Source organism: Stegostoma tigrinum, chromosome 17 (assembly GCF_030684315.1).
Source record: "Stegostoma tigrinum isolate sSteTig4 chromosome 17, sSteTig4.hap1, whole genome shotgun sequence".
NCBI classification, from domain to species: domain Eukaryota; kingdom Metazoa; phylum Chordata; class Chondrichthyes; order Orectolobiformes; family Stegostomatidae; genus Stegostoma; species Stegostoma tigrinum.
In genome coordinates, this window is record NC_081370.1 from 23,019,882 (window position 1) to 23,041,816 (window position 21,935).

The 21,935-nt window shown below is 42.5% G+C and overlaps 1 protein-coding gene across 1 annotated transcript in view; it reads right to left on the reverse strand.

Annotated features, from left to right (window-relative positions):
* The window catches only part of otog (otogelin), a 249,461-nt gene that overhangs the window by 118,545 nt on the left and 108,981 nt on the right, over window positions 1–21,935 (reverse strand). The window contains exon 25 of the mRNA XM_048545992.2: window positions 2,696–2,803. Within this exon, the coding sequence (XP_048401949.2) occupies window positions 2,696–2,803 (108 nt within the window). The remainder of the gene's footprint in view (window positions 1–2,695; window positions 2,804–21,935) is intronic.

Here is a 21,935-nt window from a genome sequence, read left to right on the forward strand (position 1 = left end):
AGACACAGCATTTATGTGGCTGATCCAGCTAATTGGCAACTCTCAGAATATAGATGATAGGAAATTTGACAATGGTAATGCGTTCAATGTCAAAGAAAATTATTTAATTTATTTATTGCGGGATGTACTTATTCCCTGCTACTTAAATGAATGTTGTGTGTTGCTTATAAAATCAAGCCTTGATGCTGTTCAAGTCTTGCTGCATGTAGCCACGGACTGATTTAGCATTCAAAGCTGCAAACGAACTGTAAACACTACAATCATTAGGATATCATAATTTCACCTCTCATGATAGAAATTTGTCAGGCTGCGGGGAAGTAGCACTAGGTGAGTTACCTTTGCAGGGATCCAGCAGAGATGTAGTTTGCTGTTCTATGAATTTATGATTCAACTTAACATGGAGATGGTAGCACTGCAACACACTGAGTGTCTTCAGTGTGATGGTGGAAGTTTGTCTTCATGGTAATTTTGTGGTCACTTGGGCAAATACTATTATGGTCAGATGCATCTGTGATAGGCAGACTGAAATTGATTAAATCAATGGTTTTTTTCCATCAAGTTAGTTTACTTGTCAAATCTGTGTGCGGTACCCTTTGGAGGGCCAGTATAGACTCAATGGATACTGTAGGATTTCTGTGATTCTACGACAATGGTGACCATACTACCTGATTTGTTTTGGAATGTTGATGGCAATCCCTTGCAATATCATCTGGGCATGTCTTTGCCATATCCAAATTTAGTGCCAAGTTCCACACCAATTGGTCCATGGTTTTATTCTTCTTGATTTTCTTTGGGGTGATTTGATCCACTTGAGAAACCAGCTCAACCATTTCAGATTTACTGAGGGGGCATCTGACTGAACAATGGAGAATAATGTGGGAAGGGTGCAGTTACTCACTTTTCGTTACCAGAAAGGAGAAGCAGAATATTTTTCAAAAGACATGATATTTGCAAAGATGTTGAGAAAGATTTGGGTATACTATGAAATTAACATGTAATTAGGCAGGCTGGTTATTGAGACTGTGGCACAAGGATCAAGAATTCCTGCTTCACCTGTTTAGGCATTATTGAGAGCACACCTGGATTACTGTGCGCAGCAATGTTCATCATGTTTTTTTTAAGAAAGAAAGGCTTGCATTGGAGGCAGAATAGTAAAGGTCTCTGTGTTGCCCGACAATGAGAGGGTCAATGCGTAATTAGCTCTGTGAAGTTTTGAAGAACTGAAACATACAAGATTCTGAAAGGACTTGGCACAGTAGAGAATGATGCATTGTTTCCTTGGGCTCAGAAATTGAGAACATAAGGCACAAGTAGTTTCAAATGAGGAGCAAATCAATTAAGAATGAATTAAGCAATTTCATCAATCTAAGGGCAGTGAATCAAGAAATTTCTTTTTTGCCCAAGGGGTTACGGATGGACCATTATTTAATATACTTAAATCTGAGATGAACGGATTTTTTTTTGGTCTGAGAGAATCAAGGGATATTGGGAAGGGACAGGAAAGGAGAATTTAAGCCCAAGATCAACCATGTCATACTGAGTAGTGCAGGAGGTTAAATAGAGTCTCCTCCTGCCCCAATTTCTTATGTTTTTGCTTAGTGAGAGGTTTTTAAGTTGTTCCAACACAACTTCCATGCTTTGGCACTCAATACCTCTACTTGAGATCCCACATAAGCTTTATTAATTACTCACTCTATATAGCCTGCCTATATATATAATCTTCTAAAGAGACACATGTGCACACCTCAGCTCATTCTATAGTACTACAAATACCACATCAGTGTTGCCTCTCCCTAATGTTCCAGCCAAAATATATCAAATCACAATTCTGCAGGTCAAGTTCCATTTTCCACCTATCTGCCTTTTAAAAAAAAAATCTATGTCCAATTGCAGTCGACTGGCAGCATCCTCAATATTAGTTGCACACCGACTTCGGTGCTATCTGCAAATTTTGTCATTTTAGTCTGTGTGGATGTGAGTTTGCTCGCTGAGCTGGAAGGTTAGTTTTCAGATGTTTCGTCACCATTCTAGGTAACATCATCAGCCAGCCTCCGGTGAAGCGCTGGTGTTATGTCCCGCTTTCTATTGATGTGTTTAGGTTTCCTTGGGTTGGTGATGTCATTTCCTGCATTGGTGATGTCATTTCCTGTTCTTTTTCTCAGAGGATGGCAGATTGGCTCCAAATCAATGTGTTTGTTGATGGAGTTCCGGTTGGAATGCCATGCTTCTAGGAATTCTTGCGCGTGTCTCTGTTTGGCTTGTCCTAGGGTGGATGTGTTGTCCCAATGGTGACGAAATGTCTGAAAACTAACCTTCCAGCTCAGTGAGCAAACTCACATCTAGAAACTCAACTGGAGCTACAAATCTTCTCAAAACTCGCTATTTTAATCTGTATTTCAATACATAAGTAGTTTATTTTTTCTTTAAAAAATCTGATATGAATGAGGGCAGTAGCAGCTATGATTTACTCAATGCATCAAGTAACCTGTCACTGTCCAATATCAGTTGTAAAACTGACATACAAGTAAGGTACCAAACTATGCTTAACATTTAGTATTTAGTCATGTAACAAAGAGGTCACTCTCTTCAGAAGAGGAAGATGATTAATGGTGAAAAACAAGGTTAAACAAAACGAACTTCCACAACTTTAAGAAAGGAGAACACACAAATCAACCCTAAACTATTACTCACTTACCAGGTATAACAGGCTGATTTTACTTGGTCACCAGGAAAATATTCCTGTCCCTTCCACAGACAGGGGCATTCATGAGGCTTGAAGCATTCATCTTCATGCTTCACAAGACTGGTAAAAAGTGTGACATATCAAATAAAACCTTTTTTAAAATAGATTAATGACATTTGTGAAAATAAAATGGTGTTAACCTAATTATCCCTCATGCGTAAATTTATGTTTCCATTCAGTTGAATCTTAAGTATACCAATGTAAACATGAATAATGTTGAAACATAGTGTTGGATATTTCATGCCCCTCCAAGGTGTCCTTGGCAGAGTTGGTTTGGGGTAGTTTGAAGAAGGGCACATAATATAGATTGGTGTCCAAATCATTACCATTTCACCAATGCTTGGTCTTACCTTAGATCGTGGAAGGGCACCTGAAGCAGCAGCTCAACTACCACAAGTCAATAAAGAACTAAGGGTCAATTTAGCTTGTTAAAAGCTCAACCAACCCCGATGTTATGTTGCCTGTGTTATAAAATAATTGGTATGTACAATACCTGAAACAAACAGACTGCTGGAGAAACGCAGCAACACCGAAAGCATCTGTGGAGAGTGAATCAGAGTTAACATTTCGAGTCACATTGGACACATAAAGCTAACTCTTTCTCTCTTCACAGATGCTGTCAGACACGCTGAGTTACTACAGCATTCTCTAGTTGGCGTGTGCAAGCAGGCAGGAGTGGACATTTCCATTCTTTAACATAAAAAGTGTTTTTAACAGTGTGAAAGAATGAACTGTTTTCTTTAGGGTTGTGTCATTTGCCTATCAAGGATACCCTCTGTTAAAAACATACCCCTTTCCTTCTGACCCAGTTATACTTTAAGACCTACCCTCTCAACCTTCTTGCCCTCCTCCCTGAGCTGCCAAATACCATCAGTCCCCTCACAACAAAAACAAAGTTGCTGGAAAAGCTCAGCAGGTCTGGCAGCATCTGTGAAAGGTAAAAACAGAGTTAACGTGTCAGGTCCGGTGACCTTTCCATTTTCCATCAGTCCCCTCCCCGCCCCAATAGCCAAAGCTGCCCTGACTTCTCTGTCTCCAGAATGCATTCAGTCCGTCAGCAGTCCTGAAGTACCCAATACAAAGGGCTAGGATTCACTTGGGCCAGCAGCTCCCGAGAGTGGGATCTCCTTGCAGTTAGGGCCGAAGGGCCATGAAGGGTCATAATCTATCATATTAGCCAGGCCACAATTCTTTAAGATTCAAGACAGACACCTTTTGAGCCTGTTAGCCGGCCACCAACTCTTCTTGCCAGGATTTAGTATTTGGTGTGGTGGAATCGGGGTGGGAGGATGATGGAGAATTATGCCCAAAATATGGCAACACAACTGGCAATAAAATGAAGTTTACAATAGCATTTGCATTTCAATTTAGGCTCAGGATTAATTCCAAACCATCTGTTTAAGTGGCATTTGGTTCTAATCTTCTGATCAATGTCGAAGTCGATACTTATCAATCATAAAATTGTGCACTTACCTGGATACATTTAAAAGGACTTACCTTTTAATGTGACTGCCAGAAGAAACTCAGCGTAGATATAGATATGCAAGAGGAAGGGAAGAGAAATGGAGCAGAACATCACAGCAACGCCCCCATGACTCAAGCCCCCATCCATATTTCACTATTAGACGTAAGTTTAAAGTTGTAGTTATATAATTCACAAGTTAGTAAATGGTAAATGTTAATCAATTGCCATGGAATAACCACAGAATTTTCCATTCTTAAAATAATATCAAAACTGAATGAACTCTTAGCTACATGTTCACGTCACAGTCACATAAGAAATACTTCTGCAAAGTGTTTCTGAGCAGTTTCTGCTTCATTTCTGCTAGATTTTTAAAAAAATTTCTCAATAACCTCAGAATATCGAATGGCACTTTGTTCTCACCAAGACTGAAAACTGTTTTCAAAGGAAATGCAGTATATTCACTGAACTGCAAGAGCAGAGAGTTACTTCTGTGTTATATTACACTACAGATAGCAAAGATGTGAGCAGAATCCTCTACTGACAAGCCAAGAGCAGATTAATTTCTGTGATCAAAGGATTTTAAACAATCCACCATTCAGCCTCTTGCTGAGGACCAGATTAATCACTTTTCAGAAACTGGTTGACATCAACACTCAGGTTCATATCAAACAAAACTGATTTATTGATTAAAGCATGTGCTATGATTTCCTAAAACTGCAGAAATCTATTTTAGAAAATGAAACATGGATATGCAATAACAGTCAAAGTCCCAACTAGGTTCATAATTTGCTGGGTAATGCATTACCTGAGAGGTGCTTGAGGAAGAGCTTCTGAATCCTTGGATATTAAGACTGTCCTAACAAGGATTAATGCTGGGGAAGTTTAAACTCATTTGGCCTGGATGTAGAAACCAGGAGTTAACATCAGAGAGGAAAAATAAAGAGCACAAATAACTGGGAGTGACAGCGAGCCCGAGAGTAAGAAAAAGACATTTAGTGGAATCAGAATAACAGACCGATGTTTACAATGAATTTGCAGTGTATGTGCTTGAATGCATGGCATGGGATAAATAAGGTTGGTGAACTGTAGGTATGAATAGCCAAATGGGAATATGATGTTGAGGTATTAGCAGAGACCTGACTGAAGTGCAGGACTGGTTAGAGACAGAGAGAGTTCAGGCAAGATTTGAAACGAAAGGAAAGAGGAATGATGGCAGTATTGATTAAATTGAGTATTATAATACTGTACTGGAAGAAAAGGATGTGCAAGATGGATTAAAGATAGGATCTATTTTGTTAGAACTGAGAAACAGTAGAGGTAACATTAAGCTATAGTATCTACTCTAAAGGCCACCAATTAATGCAAATGAAACAGAGGAACAAATTCACAAGGAAATACTAGAGAGACACAAAAACTAGAGAGTATTGACAGAAAAGAAACAAATTCAGAGTTAATGTTTCGGGTCCAGTGACCCTTCTTCACAGCCATTGGGAGCTAGGAAAATGTCATTTTTTTTACCCATAAGATAAGGTAGGGGGAGGGGCTCTAAAGAGTAAACACTAGGTGGAGATAGAGCCCAAAGAGATAGAAAAACAGTTGGACAGACAAAGGAGTGGATAACAGGCAGCCTAGAAGAATGAACAGCTGCTAATGGGGACTATTAGTGGTTAATAATAGGTTGTATGTAATAGCAGAACATGTGATAACAAGGCCTGCTGTGCGCAGGTTGGAGAAAGGACCTGGGAGAAGGTGCCTCAAACCACAAAACTGTTAAACTTAAGCTCCCAAGCAGAAAATGAGGTGCTATTCTTTCAGCTGGCACTAAACTTTGCTGGAGTACTGCAGTAATCCAGAGATAGAGATGTTGGCCAGGGAACAAGGTAATGTGAACTGGCAGACAACTGAAAGCCCAGGGTCTTTTTTCTTGTGGGCAGAAAGTAGGTGCTCTGTGAAACAGTCACCCAGTCTACGCTTTGTTTCCTCGATGTGGGATTGATAATAATCTTTCCTACGATAATCATAGCATAAATGGAGAGGGGAACAAGAGTTTCTGAAGTGTGTTCAGGAGGACTTTCTTCATCAGTACATGGAACATAGAACATAGAACATTACAGCACAGTACAGGCCCTTCGGCCCTCGATGTTGTGCCGACGATACCATTATATACTATTCCATGTATGTCCATATGCTTGTCCAATGATGACTTAAATGTACCTAAAGTTGGCGAATCTACTACCATTGCAGGCAAAGCGTTCCATTCCCTTACTACTCTCTGAGTAAAGAAACTACCTCTGACATCTGTCCTATATCTTTCACTCCTCAATTTAAAGCTATGCCCCCTCGTGCTTGCCGTCACCATCCTAGGAGAAAGGCTCTCCCTATCCACCCTATCTAACCCTCTGATTATTTTATATTTCTCAATTAAGTCACCTCTCAACCTTCTTCTCTCTAATGAAAACAGCCTCAAGTCCCTCAGCCTTTCCTCGTAAGACCTTCCCTCCATAACAGGCAACATCCTAGTAAATCTCCTCTGCACCCTTTCCAAAGCTTCACATCCTTCTTATAATGCGGTGACCAGAACTGTATGCAATACTCCAAGTGCGGCCGCACCAGAGTTTTGTACAGCTTCACCATAACCTCTTGGTTCCGGAACTCAATCCCTCTATTAATAAAAGCTAAAACACTGTATGCCTTCTTAACAGCCGTCAACCTGGGTGGCAACTTTCAAGCATCTGTGTACATGGACACAGAAATCTCTCTGCTCATCTACACTACCAATAATGTTACCATTAGCCCAGTACTTTGCCTTCCAGTTACTCCGACGAAAGTGCATCACCTCACACTTGTCTGCATTAAAGTCCATTTGCCACCTCTCAGCCCAGCTCTGCAGCTTATCTATGTCTCTCTGCAACCTACAGCACCGTTCGTCACTATCCACAACTCCACCGACCTTAGTGTCGTCTGCAAATTTACTAACCCATCCTTCTACGCCCTCATCCAGGTCATTTATAAAAATAACAAACAGCAGCGGACCCAACACCGACCCTGCGGTACACCACTATTAACTGGTCTCCAGGATGAACATTTCCCATCAACTACCACCCTCTGTCTTCTTTCAGCAAGCCAATTTCCGATCCAAACTGCTATATCTCCCACAATCCCATTCCTCCAAATTTTGTACAAATTTCTACTCCAACAAGAGAGAAGGTTTTTGGTTCTGGGGAATGTGTTTGGTTCAAATGTCAGTGAGGAAACAATGGGGGAAGATAACAGTACCACAAAATTAGTGATAATGGGAACTGCAGATGCTGGAGAATCCAAGATAACGAAGTGTGGGGCTGGATGAACACAGCAGGCCAAGCAGCATTTCAGGAGCACAAAAGCTGATGTTTCGGGCCTAGACCCTTCATCAGAGAGGGGGATGGGGAGAGGGTTCTGGAATAAATAGGGAGAGAGGGGGAGGCAGAATACCTAGAATACACCTCCTCCCACCCACCCTCCTGCAAAAATTCCATCCCCTATTCCCAATTCCTCCACCTCCGCCGCATCTGCTCCCAGGATGAGACATTCCACTCCCGCACATCCCAGACGTCCACGTTCTTCAAGGACTGCAACTTTGCCCCCACAGTGGTCGAGAACGCCCTTGACCACGTCTCCCGCATTTCCCGCAACACATTCCTCACACCCTGCCACCGCCACAACCGCCCCAAGAGGATCCCACTCGTTATCACATACCACCCCACCAACCTCCGGATACAACGCATCATCCTCCGACACTTCTGCCATCTACAATCCGACCCCACCATGCAAGCCATTTTTCCATCCCCACCCTTGTCTGCCTTCCAGAGAGACCACTATCTCCATGACTCCCTTGTCCGCTCCACACTCACCTCCAACCCCACCACACCCAGCACCTTCCCCTGCAACCACAGGAAGTGCTACACTTGCCCCCACACCTCCTCCCACACCCCCATCCCAGGCCCCAAGATGACCTTCCATATTAAGCAGATGTTCACCTGCACATCTGCCAATGTGGTATACTGTATCCGTTGTACCCGGTGTGGCTTCCTCTACATTGGGGAAACCAAGCGGAGGCTTGGGGACCGCTTTGCAGAACACGTCCGCTCGATTCACATTTTAACTCCCCCTCCCATCCCTCAGACGACATGTCCATCATGGGCCTCCTGCAGTGCCACAATGATGCCACCCGAAGGTTGCAGGAACAGCAACTCATATTCCACTTGGGAACCCTGCAGCCCAATGGTATCCATGTGGACCTCACAAGCTTCAGAATCTCCCCTTCCCCCACTGCATCCCAAAGCCAGCCCAGTTCTTCCCCTCCCCCCACTGCATCACAAAACCAGCCCAGCTCGTCCCCTCCGCCCACTGCATCCCAAAACCAGCCCAGCCTGAATCCGCTTCCCTAACCTGTTCTTACTCTCACCCATCCCTTCCTCCCACCTCAAGCCGCACCTCCATTTCCTACCGACTACGTCATCCCGCCTCCTTGACCTGTCCGTCTTCCCTGGACTGACCTATCCCCTCCCTACCTCCCCACCTATACTCTCCTCCCCACCTATCTTCTTTTCTCTCCATCTTCGGTCCACCTCCCCCTCTCTCCCTATTTATTTCAGAACCCTCTCCCCATCCCCGTCTCTGATGAAGGGTCTAGGCCCGAAACGTCAGCTTTTGTGCTCCTGAGATGCTGCTTGGCCTGCTGTGTTCATCCAGCTTCACATTTTGATATCTTAGTACCACAAAATTAGGTTGGCAATCAAAATGAACAGGGACCAATCCAAAGCAAAGACATCTAATTGGGAGAGGATCAATATCAGCAGGTTGAGACTGAACATACCTCAGATAAACTGAAATGGGAGAATAGGGGCCTTTCACAGATTGGCTACCATGTATCAACAACCTGCTTCAGTCACAGTACATTTGATGATCAGTTTGAGTGCAATTGAGTTACATTCCCAAGAAGAGAAAAAGTAGGAATAACAGGTTGGAACTTCTTGGGTGACAGATAGCTGAAGAGTAGTTTAACACAGAAAAAGGCTGAAGTGCTAAATTAGTACTTTACAAGTAGCAGATGCAATTTAATAAAAAAGTGTGAGGTGACGCATTTTAGCAGAAGGAATAGCATTATGAAATGTGGGCTTAATAGCACAATTCTATGTGCAACTCAAAGGGACCTCTGTTCATGTACATATGTTTTTGATGGATATTTTCAGAGAATAACTGGCAAAACAAATTTGACTTTGTACCTCATAAATACAAGTACTGAGTACAAAATCATAGAAGGTGTGCTGAAACTTTATAAGGCTCTGGTCAAGCAATAACTAGATTATTGTGTTGAGTATTGCTGCCTGTACTTTGTGAAGACACTCCTTGAAAAAGTGTAGAGAAGATTTATGAACATAATTCCAAAAAGGAGGTGACTTAACTACAAGACCAGTTTGGGGACTGCAGATTGTTCTCCTAGGAGGAAATATGACTGCGGGGAGACATAGTGGAGATGCACAAGATAATGAAAGGTTTGATTTTGCAAGGCATAGGGGACATTGGTTTAACGTTGACTGTAAGAGACCCAAGCATGAATATGAGGAAGAACTGCTTCTTTGCAGCAAGTGGTAATAACCTGGAACTTGCTGCCTGAGAACTGAGGAAGTGAGGCAATCAACCATTCCAAAAAAGAAATTAGATGAGCAGCTGATGGAAAAGAATTTTCAGACTACAGGAATAGAGTAAGTAAATGTAACTAACTTGACTTCTCAGCAGAGACCCACCAGCATGAAATTAGAGGGACAAAAGGCCTATTTCTGCATTATAATGACTTTCTGACACAAATAAAATTCTTCAAGGGCTTGACAGAGTAGACTCAGAGTATAAAACCAGGGACATGGTCACACGATAAGGGTTCATCACTTAGCACTGAAATTAGGAGAATGGCTTTAGTTATAGACTGTGGATCTTTTGAATTATTTAAGCTAGGGAGTAGTAGTTACTCAGTTATTCAGCTCAGGACTAAGGTCAATAAATTTTTGGACACCACAGAAATCAGGTGATTTGGGGATTGAATGGATAATGGCCAACGACCAGTAATGATCCTCTTGAATAAAAGTGAGAGACTAGATGACCATCGCCTTCTATGTCTTATGCTCTTATGAGAGAAGTAACACATCACTCCTGCTCAGCACTGAAGAGTTTCGCAATTTTTCTGACGTTATTCATGATTTTTTTTTAAAGAGGTGACAAACTAACTTTGCGAGTCAAGTTCACTTTGAAATTCGTGGAAAGAGGAGTTGGAAATCCAGTTTGTCTCCCAGTTAACTGCACAATCTGTTCTAATAACTGAGACAAACTGACTCAACTGTATTGTAGCCAAATTTGCTTGCCACATACAATTAAATGTAAATGTACATTGCAAACAGCATACAAAGAGTCTGCAAAGAGAAATAAATTGGTGAAGCAAATGAGAGAAAAAATTAGCATATGAGTACAATGTAGGAAAATGTGTGGTTGTCCATTTTTGGTAGAAAGATTAGAAAAACAGAATATCATTTAAATAGAGAGTGTGATTTCAAAATGCATGCAGTACAAATGGATTTGGGTGCTCATGATCATGAGTACAAGATGTTAGCATGCAGATACAGCAGCTAAGTAGGAAACAACAAAATACTGACTTTCGTTTCAAGTGGAATGGAACATCAAGTAGACAATGTTTGCTAAAGCTATGCAGGACAGTGTAAGAATGCGCCATCAGAACTGGGAACAGTGGTTTACTCGTTACAGAAGGAGAAATATATTTGCATCGGATGCAATCCAAAGGACCACTTGTCTGATATCAAGGATGAACTGATTCTCTTATGAGGAAAGGTTCAGCAACTTGACCTATATTCATTGACATTCAGTAAAATGAGAGGTGATCTTACTCATAGAACATAGAACATAGAAAAGTACAGCACAGTACAGGCCCTTCAGCCCACGATGTTGTGCCGTGGATTAATCCTAATCCAAAATTAAAATAACCGAACCTACATTCCCCTCAATTCACTGCTGTCCATGTGCATGTCCAGCAGTCGCTTAAATGCCACTAATGACTCCGCTTCCACGACTACCACTGGTAAACTATTCCATGCGCTCACAACTCTCTGGGTGAAGAACCTCCCTCTGACATCTCCTCTATACCTTCCTCCCAACACCTTAAAACTATGACCTCCCATGGCAGTCAATCCTGCCCTAGGAAAAGTCTCTGGCTATCGACTCTATCCATGCCTCTCATTACCTTGTACACCTCGATCAGGTCACCTCTCTTCCTCCTTCTCTCCAGAGAGAAAAGTCCGAGCTCAGTCAACCTCTCCTCGTAAGACAAGCCCTCCAGTCCAGGCAGCATCCTGGTAAACCTCCTTTGCACCCTCTCCAAAGCCTCCACATCTTTCCTATAACAGGGTGACCAGAACAGGACATAATATTCCAACTGTGGCCTCAGCAGGGTTTTGTAGAGCTGCAGCAAAACCTCGCGGCTCTTAAACTCGATCCCCCTGTTAATGAAAGCCAAAACACCACATGCTTTCTTAACAACCTTATCCACTTGGGTGGCAACTTTGAGGGAGCTATGCACTTGAACACCAAGATCCCGCTGTTCCTCCACACTGCCGAGAATCCTGCCTTTAATCCTATAATCAGCATTTAAGTTCGACCTTCCAAAACACATCACTTCGCACTTATCCAGTCTGAACGCCATCTGCCATTTCTCAGCCCAGCTCTGCATACTGTCAATGTCTCGCTGAAGCCTGCAATAGCCCTCGATATTATCAATGGCACCTCCAACCTTTGTGTCATCAGCAAAGATAGTAACCCACCCCTCAACCTCCTCATCCAAATCATTTATAAAAACTACAAAGAGCAGAGGCCCAAGAACAGAGCCCTGCGGGACACCACTCAGCACTGCTATAGAATACTTACCATCTACAACCACTCTCTGCCTCCTGTCAGTCAACCAATTCTGAATCCAGACAGCCAAATCACCCTGTATCCCATACCTCCTGACTTTATGAATGAGCCTGCCGTGGGGAACCTTATCAAATGCCTTGCTGAAGTCCATGTACACCACATGCCTCCCTCCAATCTTCCAGTATGACTAAGACAGAAGTTTCTGAGGGCTTGACAAGGGGATTGCCAAAAAGATACTTCCCTCATTGGAAATATCTAAAATTGGGAGACAAACTAAAAATATGGTGTGTCCCAGTTAAGACAGCAATAAGGAGGAACCTCTTTTCTCCAAGGATGTTAACTTTCAAAATTCTTTTCTCTAGATAGCAGTGCGGGCTTGGACAGTCCAAATATTCAAGTCTAAATCAGAAAGACTTTTAATTTATATGGTCCATAAATATCCGTTGAATGTGGTTCCTGTGATAAAATCATCAGTTTTTTTAAACTTTAAATAGGGATATTTATTAAATTGTGTTTGAAGAAATTGTAATACTTCAACTAATTCCAAAAGCCAATGTTGAGAAAAAAAACTATGATTTAAAGGATGTTTGAATGTGAATGTTCAGTGCCGTTTACTACCAATACATTACTGTATTGTGCTTGTGGCCAAAAAAAAACCACAATCCGCAAAAATGCAACTTTGACTTATAATGTAACAGCTCTGATTTGGTTTAATTAAATAGTGCTGAGGTCCTGTGTATTCTTCTATGATTCTGTTAAGCTTCTTAGATGGCATCTGATCCTCTTGGCAAATAGGTTTGCGTTTAAATAATATTTAAAACAATTTATTCAGGGAAAAATGAAGCCAATAAGCTAGAATGAGTTGCAATTTTCTTAATTCTGAAATAGCACAGCTGGCATTTGAAACCAAAAAAAATCTTCCCTATGGAGTTCAATCGGGGCAAATGCGAGGTGATGCATTTTGGACGATCAAATTCAAGGGCGAACTATACAGTAAATGGAAAAGTCCTAGGGAAAATTGATGAACAGTGAGCTCTGGGTGTTCAGGTCCATTGTTCCCTGAAGGTGACAACGCAGGTCAATAGGGTGGTCAAGAAGGCGTATGGATGCTTTCCTTCATTGGACGGGGTATTGATTACAAGAGTTGGCAGGTCAGGTTGCAGTTGTATAGGGCTTTGGTTCGGCCACATTTGGAGTACTGTGTACAGTTCTGGTCGCCACATTACAAAAAGGATGTGGATGATTTGGAGAGGGTGCAGAGGAGGTTCACCAGGATGTTGCCTGGTATGCAGGGTGCTAGCTATGAAGCGAGGTTGAGTAGATTAGGATTATTTTCATTAGAAAGACAGAAATTGAGGGGGGACCTAATTGAGGTCTACAAAATCATGAGGGGTATAGACAGGGTGGATAGCAAAAAGCTTTTTCCCCCAGAGTGGAGGACTCAATTACTCGGGGTCATGAGTTCAAAGTGAGAGGAGGAAAGTTTAGGGGAGATATGCGTGGAAAGTTCTTTACACAGAGGGTGGTGGGTACCTGGAACGCGTTGCCAGCAGAGGTGGTAGACGCAGACATGTTAGCGTCTTTTAAGATATATTTGGACAGGTACATGGATGGGTAGGGAGCAAATGGACACAGACCGTTAGAAAATAGATGACAGGTTAGACAGAAGATCTTGATCCGCGCAGGCTTAGAGGGCCGAATGGCCTGTTCCTGTGCTGTAATTTTCTTTGTTCTTTGTTTGATTCCCTTTTTAAATGAAGACTAAGACAGAGTGAAAATTCCTAAAAGCATCTTTTCATTGCTTATATGCTGATGTTAAACAGAAATCAAACATTCTCATCTTTGACTGGGTAGATTATACATTCATGTTCTACTTCAGCGCTTGACTTAGCACTTAATTTAATTCGATATTCCAGCTCAGTATTCTAACGACCTGCCCTGGTCACTCTTAATATCCACTGTGCCAAGTCAATTCCACTCATGCTCCCACACGCTCATGATGTTCAAACCCTCAATGCCAATTCATAGTCTTTATCAACCCCCCAAGAACCCTCTGTGGCGGTTCATGCCTGTCAGTCATCTCCATGAACCCTGTTACTCCAGATGCCAACTGAGTACTTCTAATTCTTGCCCCATCTGCTTCAATATGGACAGAGCTCAGGAACCATGTGGAGATGTAAAAAAAACTCTGACAATCCAATACAACTCTCACTCTGACACACTTAGTAATGAAGAATTAACTTAATTTATACCATCCATTCAAAGTTTTTAAATCTCAATTGGCTATCTCTCATAAAAAAAATGACTCAGGCTGTATCACAGAAACTGATAATCCTATAAGAGCCTCTTTAAGTTATTAGTCAATGTAATTATCAGTCAACAGTGAACATGGAAGCCCTGAGACAACCATAACACTGAAACCCAGCCAAGTATACATAAATGATAACCCAGAGGGAAAATTTAACAAACAGCTCTGATGAAACAGCCTGGCCAGATGCTGCTGATGTTTACCAGAGCAGTCTGATAAACTTCTTAAAACTCAGACAGCTGCAGCCCTTTTCTCAGTTTAAAGAATAAGATATTTAAAAACAACTTCAGACCATGACAGTTATTCTGATCGTATCTACCATTCAAGAGCATTTACATCTACTCCATGATTGATAACTTGCACACTGTGGATTATGGAACTTAATTCTGACAAAATAAGGACATGTTTTAACAATGCCAAAATTTAAATGATCCTCTTGTGTTTGGGTTTCCCTTATATGAATCATGCCCCTTGCTCTTTCCCATGTTAGTCAAAAATTGGACTTATCAGAAATGACTTCACAAAAATCTGGCCCTATATTTGTGTTAAAACAGAGCTGATCTTTGTCTGAAATTAAAAAGGTTCACTCATATGGAGGTACATCTGTCACATTGAACTCTCCCTACAGATGGTGCAGCATTCAAGTTGGGTGACCCAAACCAATACAGAAAATCCGGATATGACCTCCACATCAAGAAGGCCAAGAGGCAGTATTGGAGCAAGTTAGAGGCCCAGATCTACCAGACTCCCACTGTCTTTGGCAAGGCCTAAATGACGTTGTGGGTTACAAAATGAAACAGTGTAAGATTGCAGGTGAAGATATATCTCTCCCTGACAAGCTCCATGCTTCCTATGCTCAGATTGAGCAGAATACCAGCGACATGGTGATGCCTACCCCGACAGCCCCAGTCACAGCTGTTCCCTCTGTCACCACTTCAGATGTCAGATCAGTCTTCCTGGGAATCAACCCAAGGAAAGTGACAGGCCCAAACATTGCCCCCAGCCGTGCACTCAGATCTTGGTGAGTGGTGGAAGTATTCACCGACATCTTCAACCTCTCCCTCCTACAAGCCGAAGTTCCCACCTGCTTTAAGAAGACCACCATCATCCCCGTACCTAAGAAAGCACTTGCAATGTGCCTTAATGGCTACTGCCCAGTGACTCTGACCTCAATAATCATGAAGTGCTTCAAGAGGTTGGTCATGGGCCGCATCAACTCCTATCTCCCAGCCGGCCTCAAATCCCTACAATTTGCTTATCGGTATAACAGGTCCACAGACGAAGCTATACCCCTAGCCCTGTACTCATCCCTGGAACATCTGGACAGCAAGGATACCTATGTCAGACTCCTGCCCAGTGACAACAGCTCTGCCTTCCACACCATTATCCTCTCCAGTCTTATCTCAAAACTATGTGGCCTTGGTCTCAGCTCCATCCTCTGCGAATGGGCCCTTGGCTTTCTGAAGCATAGGCAGTAATCAGTGAGGATAGGTAACTGCACCTCGTCCACAATAATACTCAACGCTAGTGCCCCCACCAAGGATGCTTCCTCAACCCCTGACTGTACTCCCTGTACACCTATGATTCCGAATGAACACCATCGACAAGTTTGCTGACGACACCACCATCGTGGAACAATTATCTAACAATGATGAATCAGAATACAAAAGGGAGATAGAGGGCTTGGTGGCATGGTGTAATGAAAATAATCTGTCTTTCAATGTTGGCAAAACTAAAGAGCTGATCATCAACTTCAGAAAGAAAGGAGAACAACATTCCCCCTCACTCCCACCATTGAAAGCATACTGTCTGGGGGCATAATGGCCTGGTATGGCAACTGCTGTGCCCAGGACCGTAAGAAACTACAGAAGGTGGTGCTTCCATCATGGAAGCCAACTTTTCACTCAGGGATTCAATTTACACGGCTTGTTGCTGCGGAAAGGCTGCTAATACCATCAAAGGCCCATTGCACCCCGATAATGATTTTCTACAACCTCTTTTAGCAAGCAGAAGATACAGAAGCCGGAACAGACGCACAAGCAGGTTCTTTCTGGCCGTTATCAGATTGTTGAATGGACCCTAGCCTCAACTAACATAACCCGCATACAACCTGTAAGCCTGTAAGCCTTTTTGACCTGTACATCCTTGGCTTGCTGTGATCTGCCTGCACTGTGCATAAACAAACTTTTTCATTGTATTTCAGTACACATGACAATAAATCAATCATTCATAATCTTACTATGTTCTTCCTTGTGCTCATTGGGTCTAATTTCGTATTGATAAATAGCAACAAGTCCAAACTAAGCAGGATTGGAACACGCAAATCAAATACAATACTTTGTAGGTAAATGTCTATTGAGAAATCTAAACATGAGACAATATCAAATAATCAGGAGGCAAAAAAGCAGTTAGTTAAGGGAGTGGAGAGAGATAATCAAATCACTGTATATAAATCTGAACGTGGTCTGAGGCACCATTTTGTGATTTTCCTGATTATCTTTTACATTTAAAAGTAACCGTGGTATAAAATGAGCAATTCTGATCAGCAATGTGGCATCCTAATTCTGCAGCTCAGTTCAATAGATCCTAGTAGCAGGATATCATTCTTTCCTTGAAAAGGGTAGCAATAACCTCAAGGAAACTCAAAAGATAGTAAATGAACAGAAATCAAAGCCAGTTGACAAAATTGCAGAATTATACCTGATTGTGGGTGAGAGCTGAAATGAAACAAACTCTGCTGGAGATCCAGAACAGACCAAAATACCTGTCTTCCAGTTCATTCTACATAAGTAAGAATACCTAAAGATGAAGGGCTCTTGAGGCAAGTCTCTTAGCTGTCCCTAAATTACAAGTTTCACTGTCTGTGAGTGAATGACAAACCGCACAGTGACACTGAAGACACAATCTGTCTGTATACCCAGGTCCTTTAAAACAGATGAGCGAGAGATACAAATTTATTCAGCAAAATGTGGAAAAGGCTTACAAAGAAACTGGAGTGAAGCAATACTGAGGAAATACATGATCGGGAAGGAATGAGCTTGAAACAATTAACAGAGACAGAGTGATATAAACATCACAATCCTGCAAGTGTGTTACACCGATAGAGCCAAACAGTGTGTGTCAGGAAGCAAGAACTGCAGATAAAGGGAAGTGAGTACACATCACCTATTTGAAAATGGAAAAGAAGAGGGAAGGCATTTTTTTTTATTCACTCAGAATGTGGACATTGCAAATAAGGCCAGCATTTATTACATCTTTTTCACAATATACTTTCCTTCACATCTTTTTGTCATCTGCAAATTTAACAACCCAGCCCTTGTTTTCCTCATTCAAAGTCACTGATATAAATTGTAAAAAGCTGGGACCACAGCACAGGCCTCTGCAGGACTGCATTTGCTACATCCTGTCAATCAGAAAAAGACCCATTTGCAAGTACTCTGTCTGAAAACCAGCCAGACAACCAACCTTCAATTCATGCTAACATATTGCCCTCAGTGAAGATAAACATCCTACAGTATTTTCAAACACAAGCAAAATAAACAGAGATGGAGAGAGAGAGAGGAGAGTCTCTCTCCTCAAACAAATCTGATTTTATTTTTTGCAAAGTAAGTTATTAATTTTGGAAGCCAAAAGCCCCTTGTAGTAATACAGCTAAGGCAATATGGACAGGAGAGAAGGCAAATAACAGTCTGAGGCTCAGAAGATATTTGCCCCCTGGCTACATAAGCTATAGGTGAGTGTGGTAAGGGAATTTGATAGCAGGTTAACAGTGAGGTGCAAGAGAGTTGTTTGAGGGCAAGGGGCAATAAGTAGGGGGGCAATAAGTAGGGAATACATAGAGCAAGGGAGACAAAACTGGGGTTTAGAAGTTATATTGAAATACTCAATTTTCTTCCAAGCAAGACCTTAAAACCAGCCATTAATCACTGATGGCTCCTTTCCACAGTAAATCTATCATTCAATAAGAAACAGAATGAAAATAATGAAAACTAGAAGAAGAAAGCACATCAACTAACAAAGTGTCAGGGAGAGACAAGGATGTGAGAAAACTTTATTCTCTGCCTTACTGTTGCAATGTCATGGGGGATTGATTGTTGTCATTACTAAAATAGTATAAATGTGCACACTGTATATTCCTCACCCTTCAAGCATTATACTTCCATGACATCACATGTTTTACTTGTATTCGAGCAAACATCGGCTCACCAAATGTGAGGATGAGCCTCAAAGCATGCTGTGATATAACTGGGGCCTCAGTAGTTATGCATTATGGACTTGGCCAGATGGTTGAAACAAGTTTAGCTCAGAAGCAGATTGTCTTACTATTTTTAAAACATTAATAAGCATTGTTTAACAGGAAGCTACAAGCCTGGCTTGAGCTTGTACAAGAAAAGAAGAATCCATAATAAATGCTTTCACCTAATTAGCTAAGATCTAATTACTTTTTATGATTACAGTACATGTCACAATCAAATGACTAAACATACCCATTATCTATTTGTCTTTAAGTAATACGATTAATGCATTTTACTTTATGATCTCTCTACAGGACAGCAGCAGTTAATTTTTATTTTGTTTGCTAAAAGTTAGCAGCATTTGCTAAAGTGCATTGTCAGATGCAGTTCTCGAGATGCTGAAATCTGAGTTGGTTCTCATGAGATTTAAACGTGAAGTATTAGTTTTTCACTAATGTTGTTGAACACTATCCAAAAAGTGAATAGATTTTTTTGAGAGATGAGTTGGCAGTTATCGGTGATACTTGTCACAACCAGGCACTGCACTTCACAAAGAACTCATTGTGTACTTGAACTATATTAAATACTGAAGTTCTTCATTTCAAGTTCTGAAAATTTGCAACAACTTCTACTTGTCTATGATATTTTTATTAACTGCTTTGATAAGAATTTTGCCTGGAATTTTTGCATCTAATCACCACACTTTTTTTGCCTTATCACAATTTATGCCTTGTAAAAATTATTGCACAAATATCATTCAATTGACAAGTTGGTTGTATCTCGGGACAGCATTCCTTTCTGCTTACAAAAGAAAGAACAATTGACCGAAACCTTCTGGTACTTCTGTCATGAAATTTGGAAACTAAACTGGAACGTGCATGTCAAGATACCACAGACGTTTTGATAAATGCACACACATTGAAATCACCCAGTGAAGACGGAACAGACAGAAATTTCAGAGATGGAAGAAACAAGGAGTCAGGAGTCTTCTTGAATTTCACTATCCATTGCTACTCAGGATCCAATCTTTGTCGCTCTCTGCAGCCATGTTTCTGATGGTTATCAGATCATATTTACTTACTTCAGAGAAAATCAAACCCCAACACTTCACAGAGATAATATAGTGTGAAGCTGGATGAACACAGCTGGCCAAGCAGCATCAGAGGAGCAGGAAAGCTTGACATTTCGGGTCGGGACCCTTCTTCAGAAATGGGGGAGGAGAAGAGGATTCTGAAATAAATAGGGAGGCGGATAGAAGATGGATAAAGGAGAAGATAGGGTGAGAGGAAACAGGCAGGTCAAAGAGGCGGGGTAGAGCCAGTGAAGGTGAATGTAGGTGGGGAGTTGGGGGGGAATAGGTCAGTCCAGGGAGGTCGGACAGGTGGGGGGGGGGTGAGATGAGGTTAGTGGGTAGGGGATGGGGGTGGGGCTTGAGGTGGGAGAAATGGTTAGGGAGGCAGGGACTAGCTGGGCTCGTTTTGGCATGTGATTGGGGGAGGGGAGATTTTGAAGCTTGTGAAGTCCACATTGATATTCTTGGGCTGCAGAGTTCCCAAGCAAAATATGAGATGCTGTTCCTGCATCTTTCAGGGGGCGTCATTGTGGCAATGCAGGAAGCCCAGGATGGACCTGTCGTCCGAGGAGTGGGGCGGGGGGAATTGAAATGGTTCGCGACTGGGAGGTGTAGTTGTTTGTTGCAAACAGAGCGTAGGTGTTTCGCAAAAGCGGTTCCCAAGCCTTCGTTTGGTTTCCCCGATGTACAGGAGGCCACAACGGGAACAGCGGATACAGTGTATCACATTGACAGATGTGCAGGTGAACATCTGTTTGTTGTGAAAAGTCTTCCTAGGCCCTGGGATCAGGGTGAGGGGGGAAGTATAGGGGCAGATGTAGCACTTGCTTCGGTTGCAGGGAAAAGTGCCGGGGGTGGTGGGGCCGGAAGGGAGTGTGGAGCGGACAAGGGAGTCACGGAGAGAGTGGTCCCTCCGGAAAGCACATAAGCGTGGGGAGGGAAAAATGTTCTTGGTGGTGAGGTCGGATTGCAGATGGCAGAAATGTTGGAGGATGATGCGTCGGACTTGGAGGTTGGTGGGGTGATACGTGAAGATGAGGGGGATTCTGTTTTGGTTATTATTGCGGATAATGGGTGTGACGGATGAGTTGCGGGAAATGTGGAAGACACGGTTCAGGGCATTTTTGATCACTGTGGGTGGGAAGTTGCGGTTTTTGAAAAAAAAGAGGACATCTGGGATGTTTGGGAGTGGAATGCTGCATCTCCTCAACACTTCACACTTGTTTTCAGTCACTCTTTTCAAAACTAACTGCAATTACAATCTTCTGAAAGAAAAAAAATCTTGCTTTCCAATTTTCATCTTTGAACAACCATTCACTGCAACTGAGATAGTAAGAACTACCGAAGCTAGAGTCTGAGAGAACACAGTGTGGAGCTAGAGGAACACAGCAGGCCAGGTAGCATCAGAGTAGCAGGAAAGCTGACGTTTCGGGTCAGGACCCTTCCTATAGACTAAAGGGGTGCCACGGGTACCCACATGGGCCCAAGCTGTGCCTGCCTCTTTGTACGATATGTGGAACAGTCCCTGTTCCTCAGCTACACTGACACTATCCCCCACCTCTTTCTCCGTTACATCGATGACTGTATCGGCGCCACCTCATGCTCCCACGAGGAACTCGAGCAATTCATCGATTTCATTAGCACCTTCCACCCCAACTTTAAGTTCACCTGGACCATCTCTGATACTTCTCTCTCTCCTTCCTGGACCTCTCTGTCACCATCTCTGGTGACCACCTCGAAACTGATATCTATTTCAAGCCTACTGACTACCACAGCGACCTAGACTACACCTCCTCTCACCCACCTTCCTGCAAAAATGCGATCCCCTACTCACAATTCCTCCACCTCTGCCCCCAAGATGAGGCATTCCCCTCCCGGGCATCCCAGATGTCCTCGTTTTTCAAGGACTGCAACATCCCCTGCTCCCCCTCCCCAACAGTGGTTGGAAACACCCTCGACTGCATCTCTCACATTTACCGCACCTCAGCCCTCACACCCCCTCCCCGCACCCCCTCTCCGCAATAAAAACAAAGACAGAATTCCCCTTTTCCTCATGTATCGCCCCATTAACTTCCGGATTCAATGCACCATTCTCCGCCATTTCAGCACCTGCAATCTGACCCCACTACAAAGGATATATTTCCCTCCCCACCCTTATC